This window comes from Papilio polytes, unplaced genomic scaffold, assembly GCF_000836215.1.
Source record: "Papilio polytes unplaced genomic scaffold, Ppol_1.0 DF823693.1, whole genome shotgun sequence".
Taxonomy (NCBI): domain Eukaryota; kingdom Metazoa; phylum Arthropoda; class Insecta; order Lepidoptera; family Papilionidae; genus Papilio; species Papilio polytes.
Genome location: NW_013525511.1, coordinates 598155 through 615851, shown reverse-complemented (window position 1 = coordinate 615851; position 17697 = coordinate 598155). Strand labels below are relative to the sequence as shown.

Here is a 17697-nt window from a genome sequence, read left to right as displayed (position 1 = left end):
GAATATTTTGTTTTTGGTGTATTTTGTTTTGTTTTTAGTGCATTTTATTTTGTTTTTCGTGTATTTTGTTTGGAAGTCGGTTTTGTTTTTTGTTTTTATCATACCACGCGGACGGAGTCGCGGGCGGAAGCTATTTTAATTATATTTACAGATAAATAAATAAAAATAATGTCCATATCTTTTGCCGATTCCGTTCATATTTGTCATAGAATTGTGTATATTACTAAAATCCGGTACCTTATTGATGTTATCTCTCAAAGTCTTCCCATGTATCCAAGCCATGCCGCTCTCGCAAGACATGTTGGCAGTATGCACCTCTTTACTGGAAGCTAACCCTAACGCGAGGACTTGCACCGCGTCGTAGAGAAGGGCTGGTTCTGTCTGCAAGAGGTCATGATACTAGGAGTTTTTTAGTTTTTGAAGTAAAATCAAACGAATACTGAATACTTTTATAGTTTGTCTAATTAGTTTGATAAATGACGCATATTAAATATCGGATTAAATTTGTATGAAGGCAAATGTTACTTAATAGACAGGTATCGTAGTGACGAAACAATAATGAACTATCGATATTCGGTTTAAATATTTATCGAACTCAACTAAAATTATTATTTTCTTTTTAACTAATTTAGAGGATAATTCTAGTATTGATTATAGTGTAGAGAATTTAGCGATGACAGAAATAATAAGTTGGGAAACGAATGAACGACTCAAATAAAAAACAAACGAAGTCTAGGGTTGTGCTATCGAGTAAAAAACACAAAATTAAAAAACAAACGAAGGCTAGGGTTGGGCTAAACGAGCCCAGTACACAAAATTAAAAAACAAACGAAGGCTAGGGTTAGGCCAAACGAATAAACGACTCAAATAAAAAACAAACGAAGGCTAGGGTTGTGCTAAACGAGCGAACTACACAAAATTAAAAAAAAAAACAAACGAAGGCTAGAGTTGTGTAAAACGAGCGAACTACACAAAAATAAAAAAAACAAACGAAGGCTAGGGTTGGGCCAAACGAATAAACGACTCAAATAAAAAACAAACGAAGGCTAGGGTTGTGCTAAACGAGCGAACTACACAAAATTAAAAAAAAAACAAACGAAGGCTAGGGTTGTGTTAAACGAGTGAACTACACAAAATTAAAAAACAAACGAAGGCTAGGGTTGTGCTAAACGAGTGAACTACACAAAATTAAAAAACAAACGAAGGCTAGGGTTGTGCTAAACGAGTGAACTACACAAAATTAAAAACAAACGAAGGCTAGGGTTGTGCTAAACGAGCGAAACTACACGAAATTAAAAAAGTAATGGCGTAAAAATATATATCCCAAAGCGTGTTGTAAGTGTAGTATTTTTATTAATAAAAGAACTATTCAAAAATGCCGTAATAGCTGACATCTTAGGCAACAAAGAAGTGTGTGTTTACGCTTTATTATAATAGTATAGATATAGATACTTGGGTCATACAAGACACTCACCTTAATATGTCCTCCTGTAAGAATATTTGCACCAATTGGATGGAATTTCTGCATAACTTGGAGAGCCTCTTTCACTTTATCTGAATCGCGATCAACCAATCGCCAACCGCTCATATTAACTCGGTTATAATAAAAGTCCTCCAAATCGAAAAGTTCCATATCCTGTATAGAAAATATTTAAAGTGAAATATTTTATTTAATAAATGTATATAAAATGATATTAAATTGTACTCACAAAAGATGTGAAAATGTAGTGATAATTTTCATTATTCATCTGCAACTGAAGAATCTGCGAAAGAAATAAAATTAGTTCGTGAGATTTTCACTAGATGGCGTTGTTTCTTAATTTTCAATTTTTATTTTTATTCCTAGTGTTAGGAATAAAATTAGTACCGTGCTATAGAATTGGCGCAACTCTAGATTATCGGCATAAACGTCACGTCCCTAGCTGACAGCTGTCAATGTCACTAGAAGTATGGATAGATTGGCGCGTAACTTGAGTCTTGACGAGAAGTATTGCTCTGAGTTTAAAGCGACAGTATCAATTAAATAAGTTGTCTAATACTAGTTTATTATTAATCAATCATAATTAAAAACAGGCACGTACTTTTAAAAATTCAAATGAAAACAGTTTACAACTTTACAAAAATTTAAACATATACTAAAATAAGAAAAGGTAAATACACCACTCACACTCACTACTCACTACTATAGGAAGTTACACTTACGACTTCGACACGCTTAAGTCTACATATTTTCGCGCTATTAAACTTAGAAGTAAAATATTTAAATTTTAACATTTTCAATTAATATAAGAAATATAAAAATTAAATGTTTTCTATAATATACGGATAAAGCCGCATGGGAACAGCTAGCAATTTATAACAGGCAGGTTTAAATAAAAAAGAAATCAACTCACAGCCCTAGAGAACAGTCTCAAATGCTTCGGGTCAGTGTCTACTATAATGTGCGATATCCGTTGCGCTTTTAGTTGCTGCAGCCCGCGTCGGTAGTCCTTAGAGTCCGCGCAACGGACTGTGTACATATCACGACCATCGCGCGCCATATTTAAAATATTTATTTCTCCTGGAAATTATATCAAAATGATTATTAAAGTCGATTAAATATTTATTAATTCTCTATATTAATAATAATGCGTAAACACACACTTCTTTGTTGCTTAAGATGTCAGCAATTACAGTATATTTCTGAATAATTCTTTTTTTAATAAGCCCTACACTTACGTCACTCTAGGCTATAATTAACGCCATTAAACTTAGGGGGTAAATATTTTAGATAAATACCCTAATGTGGGAAAGAGAAAATAAGTTGCTGCCATCAAGGAAGCAAGGTTGTCATCATGTCATGTCATTTTGACATTTGCAATTGATAATTTGACAAATGTAAACAATAAAATGATTTTTTTAATTCTATGCGGATGAAACCGCACGGGAACAGCTAGTTTTTATATTGGTAGTCTCACCATATCCATAATCCTCGTATATGATTCCCATCCTCGTCCAGTTTAAGTAAGCCGTCAGCTCCGCGAATGCCTTATCCATGAGATCCCGTGACGGATACAAGTTGATTGTGAAGAAATCTGAATTATTGACCTCTGGAATTAAATAAAAAATACATGTTAACGAGTCAACTAAATAACCTATATCTATACTATTATAATAAAGCGTAAACACACACTTCTTTGTTGCTTAAGATGTCAGCAATTACAGCATATTTTTGAATAATTATTTTTTTAATAAAAAGCCCTACACTTACACTTGCTTTAGGCTATATATTTTCACGCGTTTAAACTTAGGGGTTAATATTTTGAAAAAAGACCCTAATGTGGGAAAGAGACCATAAGTTGCTGCCGACATCAAGGAAGCAAGATTGCCAAGGTTTGTTATGTCATGTCATTTTGACATTTGCTATTGAAAATTTGGCAAATGTACACAATGAAATAAAATTTTCATAATTTCATGCGGATGAAGTCGCACGGGGATAGCTAGTCTATACTTATATTATAAAGGGGAAAGATTTTCATTTTTGTATCTATATAAACTCAAAAACTGCGCCGATGTCAAAAATTCTTTCAACATTTACAAGCTACGTTATTAGTGAGTAACATAGGCTGCATTTTTATTTCATGCAGCCGAAGTCGCAAGCAACAGTTAATCTATTATCTATACTAATATAAAGAGAAAAGATTTGTATTTTTGTATGTATTAAATAACTCAAAAACTATTAAGCAGATTTAAAAAATCTTTCACCGTTAGAAAGGTAATCTGTTCAAAATTTATCTGTGTGTAACGTAAGCTATATTTTTTAATTTCACGCGGGCCAAGTCACAAGCTACAGCTAGTAATGTTCTAAAGAGGAAAGATTTAAGTGTTTGTATCTATTGAAATAACTCAAGAACTACTGGGCTGAATTCAAAAAATCTTTCACCATTAAAAAGCTATATTATCGCCGAGTACAGTTATATTTTTTTTACAATTTATTTTAAATCAACAACGAAGTCATCAGCAACAGCCAGTATGTAATATTTTTATAGTTTGTCTAAATAAGATAGATTAGTTTGATAAATAACGCATATGAAGTATCGAATTCAATCTATATGAAGGTTAATGCCATACTTAATAGACAGGTATCGTAGTGATGAAAGAAACACGCAGCGAACAATTATGAACTATCGATATTCGGTTTAAATGAAAATCGAACGTACTTAAAACTATTATTTTCTTATTAACTAATTTAGAGGACAATTCTAGTATTGATTATAGTGTAGAGAATTTAACAATGACAATAATAATAGCGAAATCCAATTCGATTACGTACGGCTGCAGTAGTAATAAACATTTATTTACACTCATTATTTGCAATGGTCATTATTAATTTGAGAAAACAGTGTTTTTAATTCATAAGTTATAACTATGAATCTATCGATTCCAACTTTTATAAGAATAAAAATCGAAAATCGATAAGATTCATGACTGATTACACAACCCATCCCTACTAAATTTGAAATGAATTGTCAAACTAATCTAAATTATTTAGACACATTAATCATTTATTTCAAGGCAGGTACATATTTTTTTCTCTTTCATACATCTATCAGCCGTTGGGTTTATAATTTAAATATTTATCCACCAAGAGGTTTTATATAAAAATGAAAACTCCGTACTGCTCATCAATCATCATAAAGTATATTTAATATTAAAAATACAATATTATGATAATATCTCAAAGGGTCCTTGGAAAAACCTTTGAAGGTAAAGTATTATGAAAATAGGTGGATTTATATGATACTTGCTTTCCGCGATTCCGCGTGGGATTAAAAAAAAAACTGAGTAGCCTATGTGTTCTTCCAGACTATCCTCTACACCTATACCAAATTTCATCAAGATCCGTTCAGCAGTTTAGGCTACAAACTCTAACAAACATCCATCTAAACTTTCACATTTATAATATTAGTATGAAGTATTGCATTTACGTAGGACAGTATTAGTGCGCACATCTTTGACTAAACTATCGCACAATTGTTTAGTTTGATTCCTATGAGCTTATGGAGGTACACTACTCGTTAGTTGTGTAACTAAACAGTTGGATTGCGAAACCAATCGACAATCGCACAACAGTCTTACCTCTTACTAATATTATAAATGCGAAGGTTTAGATGGATGGATGTTAGAGTTTGTAGCCTAAACGACTGAATGGATTACGATGAAATTTGGCATAGACGTAGAGTGGAGTCTGGAAGAACGTATAGGCTACTCACTTTTGTTTTATTTCCACGCGGACAGTCGCTGGCGAAAGCTAGTTTAGATAAAATTCTGGCACATTTCTTTTAAGGAAAGGTGAGGAAAGAAAGTGGGTTTGATGAATGACCCATAGGTTGGGGATCTTTGTTTTGTGCGTCCCCTATTCCATCTATTAAATAAAATAAATAAAATAATTTATTAATTTTTCCCCTTGGGCAGGGGACGAGTCCAAACTAGGATGGTGCCCTATGTAATGGATCACCAGGCCCCCGCCACATAGTCCACAATGAATCTTATAATAACAAACTTAAAAATAAACAGATATGTAATACTTAAAAAAATGAAGAAGAAATTAGAGGTATATGTGAGGTGTTGGTGTGTAATGTGTAATTTGTAATGTGTAGTGTGTAATGTGTAATGTGTAATGTGTAATGTGTGATGTGTAATGTGTAGTGTGTAATGTGTAATGTGTAATGTGTTATGTGTAATGTGTAATGTGTACTGTGTACGGTGTAATGTGTAATGTGTAATGTGTAATGTGTAATGTGTAATGTGTAATGTGTAATGTGTAATGTGTAATGTGTAATGTGTAATGTGTAATGCGTAATGCGTAATGTGTAATGTAAATTAAAGCTGGAATGAAAAATAGACAATACATTTGCTTTGCAGTCAGTGGTTGCTTCGCTATTTCGGCGCTTTAAAAACATTGGTTACTTACGTTCTGGCATATTATGTGCGACTGTCAGATGTGGTGCGTGTAGAGATCTACACATGGCGCTTAAAGTTGCGCCTAACAAGGGTCCAGCGCTGTTCAGCAACGCTACCGCACCTGCGCGGATCTGTGTACACGCTGCAAATAAAATAATGGTTAGTTACTACAAAGAATATTAGGGGGCGTCGGTGGCTCAGTGGTTTAAGCACTTGACTTGTATTCTACAGGTCTTGTGTTCGAATCCCGCCGTACCAATTTGATTTTTCGAATTTTCATATGTACATAATTTACCCGACGTTCTTACGGTGAAGGAAAATATCGTGATGCATATCGGCAAAGAAATTCAAAGATATGTGTGAAGTCAACCAACCCGCAGTGCAGCGTGGTTGACTATGGCCTAGTCACTAACTTAGGGTAGGCTCCGAGGCCCTCAGTGGGGACGTATAGTGAGCTGTTGATGTGATGATGATTAGGGGCCTTAGGGGCTCTAATAAAAGCCCTTCAGTGACAGTTTCATCTCTTCGGCAAAGTTGAAATTAATTATTAGAACAAAATCACATTTTGACACAGATTAATGTTTTAATTAAACTTTGTTCCAACTTTTGGAAGACAATGTTTTGAGGGATATTAATCAACTAGCTTTCGCCCGCGACTCCGTCCGCGCGGAATTAAAATAAACAAAAGCGAGTAGTCTATGTGTTCTTCCAGACTATCCTCTACATCTATGCCAAATTTCATCAAGATCCCTTTAGCCGTTTAGGTTACAAACTCTAACCAACATCTATCTAAACTTTCGTATTTATAATATCAGTAAGATAAGATTACTTTTATATAACACTAGCTTTCCCCCGCGACTCCGTCCGCGTAGAATTAAAAAAACTAAGTAGCCTATGATTTCTTCCAGACTATACTTTGCTTCTGTACCAGAACTGTTTACCCTTTAGGTTACAAACTCTAAAAACATCCATCCATCTAAACTTTCGCATTTATAATATTAGTAAGATTCAAAATGATGTATTAAGGGAAGGGGGTGAATCGCATATAACAAGGGGAACGTTAGTTATGAGTACACCGGTAGAGGTAGACATAGAAAGAGATGGATTGCGTGAAAGGTGACATGATGAAGGGAGTGATTGAGATGACGTATGATAGAGTTATGTGGAGGACAAAAACCTGTTGCGCTACGGGAGTAGGATAAATAGGAAAATTAGTTCGTACAAATTTCCAAGCATGGTTTGGATTATTAACAGTGAAATTATACTTTTAAAAATAACTGCAGTGTACAAAATAAAGTCTGTACCTTACATTATCTTTGACAAAAAAGAGACGACAATACGAATACTAACAAGGATAGAAACCCGTGTAAGTTAATTGTTTTCAAACACCAAAGTGAGTGTTAGATCGTGCGCACTAGTCTTGGGTAGTACACGTACGATGTACTAAAAAGTAATATTACCGAACGGCTTCTGTTAATCGGACATTTAGTACTTTTAGTACACTACACGATATCGGTGTTCGCCTTTTTGTCAGATTGAAGCATCCACCTTCGATAATGAGAATCAAAAGTGGATAAAATTATTCATAACTAAATTTATTTTCGCTAATAACATATGTTTGACCCTGCTTAAAATTTGATGTGAAGTATTATATAACCCTCGTTATACTCTATTCATGTATTGTGTTTTCACAAATCTGAAGTACTAAGCGTACTAAAAGTGTGTACTAGTACGTTTTCCCAATTGTACTAGTACGGTGCACACTTGCAGATGTCCGATTAAGCCCAAGACTAGTGCGCTTTGATTCCTATAAGCTTATATGGAGGTGCTCTATCCGGTTTTTAGTTATTTTTTTTTTGTAACATAAGGTGGCAAACAAACAAGCGGTTACCTGAATCCACCGAGATGGAAAGCGACCGCTGCCCATAGACATCCGCAGTTGCAGATGCGTTACCTACCCTTGATTGACGGAGGAGACGGACATAAAGAGGACATTTCCCCTTCCTATGCATCTCCTCCACCGTCAAATCCACTTTTCCTTCCGATCCTTTCCTCTTAAGAAAAGGGTGGAAAGGGAAAGGGAAAGGGACTAAAATTAGGCCTCCAGCACCACACTCATCAGTCGAAACACGGAATTGCTTCCACTCGACGTCTGTTTTCTGTGTAGTCGTGGTATTACTGGGGGCGAGCTGGCACCGTGCGAAGATGTTAAAGCGGGCTCTACCACTGTCAAACTAAACAGTTGAAGCCAAAACAATCGACAATCGTACAACAGTTGTGCGTTTAATTAAAGGAATGCCAGCTCTAAAATGATTTTTCAATGGAATGGTAATGAAATAAACGTCCCTGTGGTTGTTTGTAATGAAAATCCACAGTCACTTCAGATGTTTTAACGAATAAGTTTGCGGAGAGTCCGCTCGTCTTTTTTTTATCTTTAAACAAGTGGTGAGTAAATACGCCTCTTTGAGAACCTTTGAAAGGCGTTGAAATGGAAACAGAAAATTCTTAGTCACATCTCAAAAGAAACGAGGAAAATAAAGAACACACCTATTCATCAAATTCAGACATGCAAATACTAAAATTAGATTTTTTTAAGTTCTGCTTTTTTGATGCCTAAAATAACTGACAAATCGATGGCTCCTTAAGCCATAATTTTGCGTTTTTTTTATTAACATAACTAGCTGTTTCCGCGCGGCTTCATCCGCATGAAATTGTGAAAATTTTATTTTATTGTTTACATTTGTCACATTATCAGACATGGCAAGACAAACCTCGATAACCTTGCTTCCTTGATGTTGGTAGCTACTTATGGTCTCTTTCCCACATTAGGGTTTATATCCAAAATATTTACCCCCTAAGTTTAATGGCTTGACGATGAAGGAGATGCATAGGAAGAGGAAATATCCTCTTTATGTGCGTCTCCTCCTCCGTCGTATAATGGTAGGCAACGCATCTGCAATTGCAGATGTCTATGAGCAGCGGTCGCTTCGCCATTTTAGCGGATTCAGGTGGCCGCTTGCTCGTTTGCCACCTTATGTTATTAAAAAAAATATATATAACCTCAAAATGTTTGTTTTTAAAACTACCTGGCTGCAATGCTGAATCTGAATTTTTGGAACGTATCCAAACTGCTAGTGCTACGTATCGAAATCTGTCTCAAATAAATTGGTTATCGCATTTACAACGTTAAAAAAAGCTAACGCAATGTGTGTTTAAATTTCGTGTAGAGTGTTTTTACTGCTTTCTGTTGTTATTTTTAAATTACGGAGTTACAAGGAACAATCATACTATACCAAACTAATATTATAAATGCGAAAGTTTAGATGGATGTTTGTTAGAGTTTGTAGCCTAAACGGCTGGACGGATCTCAATGAAATTTGGCATACATGTATAGTCTGGAAGAACACATAGGCCACTTGCTTTTTTTTAATACCTCGCGGACGGAGTCGCGGGCGAAAGCTACTTTTTCTATACGTGGAACACCGCGGGTTTTCGCAACTGTACAAACGCGCGAAACTATTATCGCGTTGAGTTAGACGGTTAATATGTTTTGTTTTAATTATTTTGAATATGCTTTATCTATACATATTATAAAATAAATTTCGAGTGTCTGTAATATCAAAAGAATAATTTTAGATTTTGGGAAGGAATCATTTGCGTTGCTGATAACGAAAATCGCATTTACAAATTTTTGTCTGTCTGTCCGCAAGCCTTTGTTCCGGGTAATCTCCGGCCGCTGGGCCGATTTTGACCGGACTTTCACTGAAGGGTAGCTGACATAGACGGACATACTCGTATCATAGGCTTTTTATCTTAATATTGCATGTACGAAGTCGCGGGCAACAACTAATAAATCATAAATTACTTGTTCAAGTTAGTCTGCAACTTTTTTTTAAATCAAAAAGCACTTAACCTATAAAATCTAACGGAAAGGTACGTATTATTTCGGCGAGTTCAGTCAGAAAGTGGCTTATTGACCTAAAAATACTCGTATTCCAATGATCAGTCCATTCAATTTTATTTGAAAATCGAACATTATTATACTATTAAATTATTTAAACTTTCGTAAGACATTTTATAATTGGCTTATTCACGTCATACTTTTTTCCGGTGACCGCACCGACCAGTTTCAGACCCTGCGGGGGTCTTTCAGGGCGAGGGTTAAAGATATATCGCGGTCGCGTCGCGCCTCGCACGTGGTCGCAGTGACAGAAACTGGTCGGTGCCGTCACCGGAAAAAAGTATGACGTGAATAAGCCGTTAAATAACTTATTATTATACTAGTCCGACCTTGGATAATTCAACAAAACAGTTGATTTGGCGCACAATAGTTGTGCGATTGTAGTCAAAGGTGCCTTATCCTACTCCCGGGTACGCTTTTTTTCGTCCTCCAAATAACTCTATCATACGTCATCTCAGTCATCACTCCCTTCTTGATCATGTCACCTTCACGCAATCCATCTCTTTCTATGTCTACCTCTACCGGTGTACCTCCACATTCATAACTAACATCCTTCTTGTTACATGCGATTCATCCCTTCTCATAATATGCCCATACTAACCTTTTACTCCTTATTTTCTCAACCACTGGCTTTCAAACTTCCTCTAATATACTCATTTCGTAAAATGTACAACTGTACCAATCAATTTTTTAAGAAAAATACCAATGCTTATTTACTCTTTACTACGTATTAGTATAGACAGTCAATTGACCTAATAACTAAAGCGACCAAGACGACCTAAGTTCGTGCTAAACGAAGCCTAGACGTTATCTCGATGACTTATATGTCAAAGGTCACGGAATCTCTTAAAAGACTTAAGTGTTATTAAGTAAGAAATGCAATGTTTATAGACATAACCCGTATAGACATATTTAACGCCCTGGGCGACCTGTGGCACCACTATAAACGCCCTGGGCGGTCGCCCAACCGCGCCCTACAGACTTCGATAAGTTTTTGGAACAATAGACAATTTTGAAGTTATAAAATTATCTTATCAAGTTTCTGAACGCGTTCTAACTAAGTTCAATTTGAATTCAAAGTAAACAGACCGAGGTAATCTTAGAATTAAAAACTTTGATCACATCCAAAAAAAACTTTTTTTTATATAAATAAGGTGGCAAACAAGCAAGTGGCCACCTAAATCCACCGAAATGGAAAGGGACCGCAGCCCATAGACATCCGCAATTGCAGTGTTGCCTACTCTTAATTGACGGAGGAGATGCACATAAAGAGAACATTTCACCTTTCTATGCGTCTACTCAACCGTCAAAACCACTTTTCCTTCCCATCCTTTCTCTTAAGAAAAGGGTGGAAAGGTTTACAAGGCTTTTTGAATGAAATTGGATAAATCGTAAATGAAATTCAAAGCTATCGTATTTAATTTCTATATTATTGATATTTAACGCATCTAAATAACTAACTTAATCCACAAATAACAAAGTTATACAACTTTAAGCGTTTTAATGCTAAACATAATAGCGCTCGATCCGCATACTAACAACCGTGACGCCTAGTCTCGACTATAAAGAAGGGGGAAAGAGGAATTGCTCGTGAAATTTAACAGGCGCTCTTTCAAGCGGAAAATACAACGATACTTTAATATGATTTTAAATCACAAGTCTGTTATATTTTTAAACTAGCTGTTGCCCGCGACTCCGTCCGAGTGGAATTTAAAAAACAAAAGTGAGTAGCCTATGTGTTCTTCCAGACTATCCTCTACATCTACACCTTTATCGAAATCTGTTCAGCCGTTTAGGCTACAAATATCCATCCATCCATCTAAACTTTCGCATTTATATTATTAGTATGATAGTATGGTTGTTTAAAGAATAGAAATATGACATTGTATGATTTTCAAAATAAATTGTCAATAATTAAATTCGAAATATTTAGCACTTTAAGGAGAAATATTTCTTAAAACGTAGCAATTTTGCAATAAAAAAAGTGTTTGTTTCCAACGGAATTAAAATTAAAAACCTTCATTAATCGCGTAAAATTAACGTCAAACGTAAATTACTTTGGCATTAACATGCTGTCAAAAACTGGCTTCGAGCAATTAGTGAAGTTATTGTTCTTTCTAGACTAACAGTGGTAGTGCCCGCTTTAACATCTTAGCACTGCAGGGCCGGCACGCCCCCAGTAATACCACGACCACACAGAAGACAGGCGTGGTGCCGGAGGCCTAATTTAAGTCCATTTCTCTTTACCACCCTTTTCTTATGAGAGGATGGGAAGTGGATTCGACGAGACGACGACATAAAGAGGATATTTCCTCTTCCTATGCATCTCCTCCTCCGTCGGATAAGGGTAGGCAACGTATCTGCAATTACAGATGTCTATAGGCAGCGGTCGCTTCGCCATTTTGGCGGATTCAGGTGGCCGCTTGCTCGTTTGCCACCTTATGTTATAAAAAAAATAGAAATAAAAAGGGCGTGCGCATATCTGAAACTATTGCAAAACTGTTTAGTCTCGATTCCTATGAGGTTATATTTAAATATTTAAAAATATAACATTGATTTATGATTATTTTCAATAAATATTCGACGGGGAATCATTCCGGTTTTTGCTTAACGAGGTAAGCGTCAATGTTTCCAGAAAGTTCTATTGTACATCACAATGGAATATCATTTTGCACAGATTTCTTTGTGTTTTAACAATGACTGAAGAGCTGTTAGCTATCTGTGTCGCGAATGACAATGACATTCACTTGTCATTCGAGTTTGACAGATGGTTTTTTTTAATGCAAAAGGCAAAGGCTTTTGATGTTTTACGATTATGAATATGAGGCGTATTTTTTTTTTAAATAGTAAATATAAGTTGACAAACGTAAATGGCCACCGGAATTCAATAAATTAGCGAAACGACTTGCCTTGCCTATCTTAAAATAATCAATTAAGAGTGTAAGTACGAACAGAGAGAGAATTACACTTTCTTTTACTTTGCTTGGACGAAAAGGGTACAAAATGGAATAGACAGAAGCGACATGTCCGCCAAAAACTCCTGTCATCTTAAAAAACATGTAAGAACCGTGTTTCGTACTGTAGTACATGTACTAACCTTTTTTATATGTCCTAAAAGTGTCTCTAGACGTAGTATACTGTATGTCATAGACGAGTGTACTCCCGGGTAACAGATTGCGCTCCTTGTTGATTCTGTACACGGCGTACTTAAACGCGAGCTCTGCGCTGCCGCCTCGTGCCTCCTCCGTGAATATAGCGCCTGCGGGAAAAAAATAGTTGCAAAGTTACAACTGATAGATTTGCTCCGCCATTTTTGAAAGTGTAGCGAAAAGTGACGATCTCGAAAGGCTACTAATTATGACAGAGATAAATATGCAGGTGAGATATTTTTTTTGTAACACTGTTTAGTTTGTATTATAGGGAAGGAATCAAAAGATGGAGGTTATTATAACTTTATAAAATGTTTTATTGCATATAAATGCTAGGACACGAGGTGGCGCTAAACTTGACTACTGATGTAGTACCTTTCTGAAAAGTACAGGTGAAAAAAATAGTTCACTATGACAAAGCTTTACTAATATTAAAAAAAGATAAGTATTTTTGTATGTATTGAAATAACTCAAAAACTACTAGACCGATATCAAAAATTCCTTCACCATTAAAAAGCTAAGTTATCAGTGAGTAACATAGGCTATATTTTTTTTATAAGCTTTCGCCCGTGACGCAGTCCGCGCGGAATTTAAAAAAAAAACAAAAGCAAGTAACTTATGTGTTGTTCCAGACTATCCTCTTATGTATGCCAAATTTCAGCGAAATCCGTTCAGCCGTTTAGGCTACAAACTCTAACAAACATCCATCCATCTAAACTTTCGCATTTATAATATCAAAATGATATTAGTATGATTAATTTAACGCAGGCGAATTCAGGCGAATTAGAACAGTAAAGACTACGTGTTACGAAAATGTACATCACCTCGTGTACAATAGCACTTATACTCACCAATTTTGATGACAGGCGAGAGAGCGGCAACGGCATTCAGCAAGACCAGGAGCCAGCGCCACTCGCTCCACATATTGTCACCTCATCACCGGTAATAAGAACCGCATTCACCACCTAAACACAAATGTCAATCATAATCTTATCCTTTTCCCGTAGGGCGCAACAGGTTTTTGACCTCCACATAACATACGTCTTCAGTCACTCCCTTCTTGATCATGTCACCTTTCACGCAATCCATCTCTTTCGCCTGTCTTCTGCGTGGTGGTAGTGCAACGGACTAGCCGGCATAGTTTTTTTTTACATTAACATAAGGCGGCAAGGCGCCGACATGGTGAAGCGACCGATGCCCATAAACATCGACATTTGCAAATGCGTTGCCTACCCAGAATTGAAAGAAGAGGAGACGCAAATAAACAGGATATTGCCCCATCCTAAGCGAAAGGAAAAGGGACTAAAATTGGGCCTGCCGAACCACTCTCATCAGACGAAACACGGAATTGCTTCCATTTCACGCCTGTCTTCTGTGTGGTCGTGGTATTGCACCGGGCGAGCCGGTTCATGTTACAAGACAAAGCGCCTACGTAACTAATTGGCGTAACAAAAGAGAAACGCAAACTGTAGGAGTTCTTTTGTATAGAATTTTCGGGGTGAGGATAAGAACACTTCAGTATAAAAGGAAGTACTCTATATTGCCTTTCTTGAGCCTTTATAAATGGTGTTCTAATCGAAATTCGATGTAAAAACCTTTTTTACCTGATTGTCAAAGAATGTAATCTGTATTACATATGTAGTTTTTTTTTTGTGTAATATAAGGTGGCAAACGAGCAAGTGGCCACCTGAATCCACCATAAACATAAACATCCGCATTTGCAGATGCGTTGCCTACCCTTAATTAACGAAGGAGGAGACGCACATAAAGAGGACATTTCCCCTTCCTATGCGTCTCCTCCACTGTTAAATCCACTTTTTCGTCCCATCCTTTGCTCTTAATAAAAGGGTGGAAAGGTAAAGGGACTAAAATTAGGACTAAATTAGGCCTGCCGGAGGCCTAATTTAAGTCCCATTCTCTTTACCAACCTTTTTTTGTAAGGAGAGGATGGGACAGGTAAGTGGATTTGACGGTGGAGGAGATGCATAGGAAGGGAAAATATCCTCTTTATGTGCAACTCCTCCTCCGTCGTATAAGGGTAGGCAACGCATCTGCAATTGCGGATGTCTATGGGTAGCGGTCGCTTCGCCATTTTAGCGGATTCAGGTGGCCGCTTGCTCGTTTGCCAACTTATTATAAAAAAAAAAAGTTAAAAAAAAAATAAAACGTACAGACGAATTGAGTACCTCCTTCTTTTGGGAAGTCGGTCAAAAAAAGAAATTTGACATGTTTTCTTTTGTTTTAGGTGATAAATTAGAATTTAAAAAATATCAGCCACAAATATAATTTATAGTTCCTTGATATAAAAAAGTGTTACATTCCCCAGTCACGTAAATAAAAACTCTTTAGAAATAATAAAAGCCCTGGTTTAGATGAGTAAATTCCTCTGACAGGAGTGGAGCAGGGGAATGCAAAGCCGCGGCCCATTCCAAGCCCATTCCGCAAACAGCGCTCGAAATGATCTCTTTGTTCAGCCCTGCATATTGTTGAGACACATTGACGGTTAGATTCGCGGACTTATAAAACAATTAAAATTAAATACATTCGAAGAATGAAATCTTACTAATCTAATATTATAAATGCGAAAGTTTAGATGGACGTATGGATGTTTGTTAGCGTTTGTAGCCTAAACGACTGACCGGATCCTATGAAATTTGGCACAGGTTTAAAACATAGTCTGGCAGAACACATAGGCTACTTTTATCCCGGGAATAGTTACGGTTCCCGTGGGATTCATTAATTCAGTATTTTAATGTTTTCTCGATCATTCTACAACGGTTCAACATATCTTATTCAAATTTGGCACAGATATAAAACAAAGTCTGGAGTAAATATTGGATAAGGTTCATCCCCGAGAAATGTCCGGTTCCCGAGGGATACGTAGCTTTTTGTTATTTATATAGTTTGTATGTTTTCTAATAACACGCGGACGAAGTCATGGGCAACAGCTCGTAAATTATAAATAGTACTTTTTTGTATAACATTAAATTGTTTAATGCCATTTTTGTAATAAGTACTAGCATTAATTAAGCGTTTTACAAACTTCTTTTGATATAAGTAATAGATGCTTGTGAAAAATAAATACTTATTGTCATAAACTCAGCGTCTGAGTGATTTGGAAGAGATGAAATGTCATAGAATTCGTTGACATGCTAATATTTTTTATTAGACTAGCTTTCACCTGCGACTCCGTCCGCGTGGAATTTAAAAAAATACAACTTATGTGTTCTTCCAGACTATCTTCTAAAAGTATGTCAAATTTCATCGGGATCCATTCAGCCGCTTACGCTACAAACTCTCACAAACATCTATTCATCCATATAAACTTTCGCTTTAATAATATTAACAAGAAGTGAGAAGTAACATTTACAACCATGTTACCCGAACTAGTGTTAGTGTATGACAGCTTGTCAGTCTAACGAGCCGTGTGTCACAAGCACGTATTCTGCCCTCAAAATGTACCAACAAAACGCTAGGCGCGTGTCGCCCGTTAATATTCATAACGCTCTAATGGAGTCGCCGGGGCTTCGTTGCGGTCTGCAGATCGAGGATCAGGGTCGAGACCAGATATTGAAAATCATATTTTAACATCATTTGAAACGCAAATTTCCGGACTTGAAGGCATCTTTTAAAATTACATTACTTAGTGAACATTCTAGTACAGTTTGTACTTCAACTTTCTTGCCTGCACCTTTTTTATATCATAAGGTGGCAAATAACCAAGCGGCCACCTAAATCCACCGAAATGCCACTGCGACCCCTGCCTACAGACATCCGCAATTACAGGTGCGTTGCCTACCGTTAATTGAAGGAGGAAAAGACGCACATAAAGAGAACATTTCCCTTTCCGATGCATCTCCTCCACCATCAAATCCACTTTTTCAACCAATCCTTTTCTTATCAGAAAAGTATGGAACGGGAAAGGGACTAAAATTAGGCCTCCGGCACCACACTCATCGGACGAATCACGCCTGCATTCTGTGGTCGAGGTATTGCATCGGGCGAGCTGACCCATGCCTGGGACGAAGTTAAAGCGGGCTCTACCACTACAACTATGCATGTCATTTAGCGTTAATACAGACCAATGAAATAGATTCAGCAAGTACTTGATTATTAAGTTCCTATTTAAACTATTTCATACACGAAATATTTTAAGTTTTGTATTGTACCGACATGTAATATTTCGCAAAGCAACAGGCTCGACCCTAATCTCGAATCTAATTTATTTATCGGTATGTCAGTCATCCCTCCACCTCGACCCGAGTTGAAAGATCGCATTCGATCCGACATAAATCAAGGCAACAGCCGCCATCTTGATTCGGTAATAAGGCGCGAAACGTCGTATTTCATTGTTCGAAGTGAGGACTTCACACCTTTATATTTCTTGTTATTTTTAGATACATCAATAGTTTTAGGACACGTAACAGTCAATTTAGATCAGAACCTTTCATAGGTAGAGCTATCTTAAACTTCTTACAAACAAAAACTTTTCTTCTAACTAAAAACATCTTTATTCAAGCTTATTTACATGTTTTACAAAGGACAAGACTATCGAGTGATCACATCTTGTACGCGTCTCTTCCTTCTCTTGTTTTTCACTATTTTTTTTAATAAATAAAGCAAACGTTCGTGGCCAGCATGCAA

General features: G+C 36.5%; 1 protein-coding gene across 1 annotated transcript in view; it reads right to left on the bottom strand.

Annotated features, from left to right (window-relative positions):
• Positions 1 to 13978, bottom strand: part of LOC106103894 (glutamate receptor ionotropic, kainate 2-like) — a gene marked incomplete at its 3' end in the record, with an annotated part of 17835 nt that extends 3857 nt beyond the window's left edge. Inside the window, exons 1-8 of the mRNA XM_013283804.1 lie at positions 13905 to 13978; positions 13002 to 13163; positions 5954 to 6085; positions 2958 to 3089; positions 2394 to 2560; positions 1710 to 1763; positions 1475 to 1636; positions 238 to 381 (exon numbers count right to left, since the gene is read on the bottom strand). Coding sequence (XP_013139258.1) covers positions 238 to 381; positions 1475 to 1636; positions 1710 to 1763; positions 2394 to 2560; positions 2958 to 3089; positions 5954 to 6085; positions 13002 to 13163; positions 13905 to 13977 — 1026 coding nt within the window. The remainder of the gene's footprint in view (positions 1 to 237; positions 382 to 1474; positions 1637 to 1709; positions 1764 to 2393; positions 2561 to 2957; positions 3090 to 5953; positions 6086 to 13001; positions 13164 to 13904) is intronic.
• Between the last annotated feature and the right edge of the window lie 3719 nt (positions 13979 to 17697).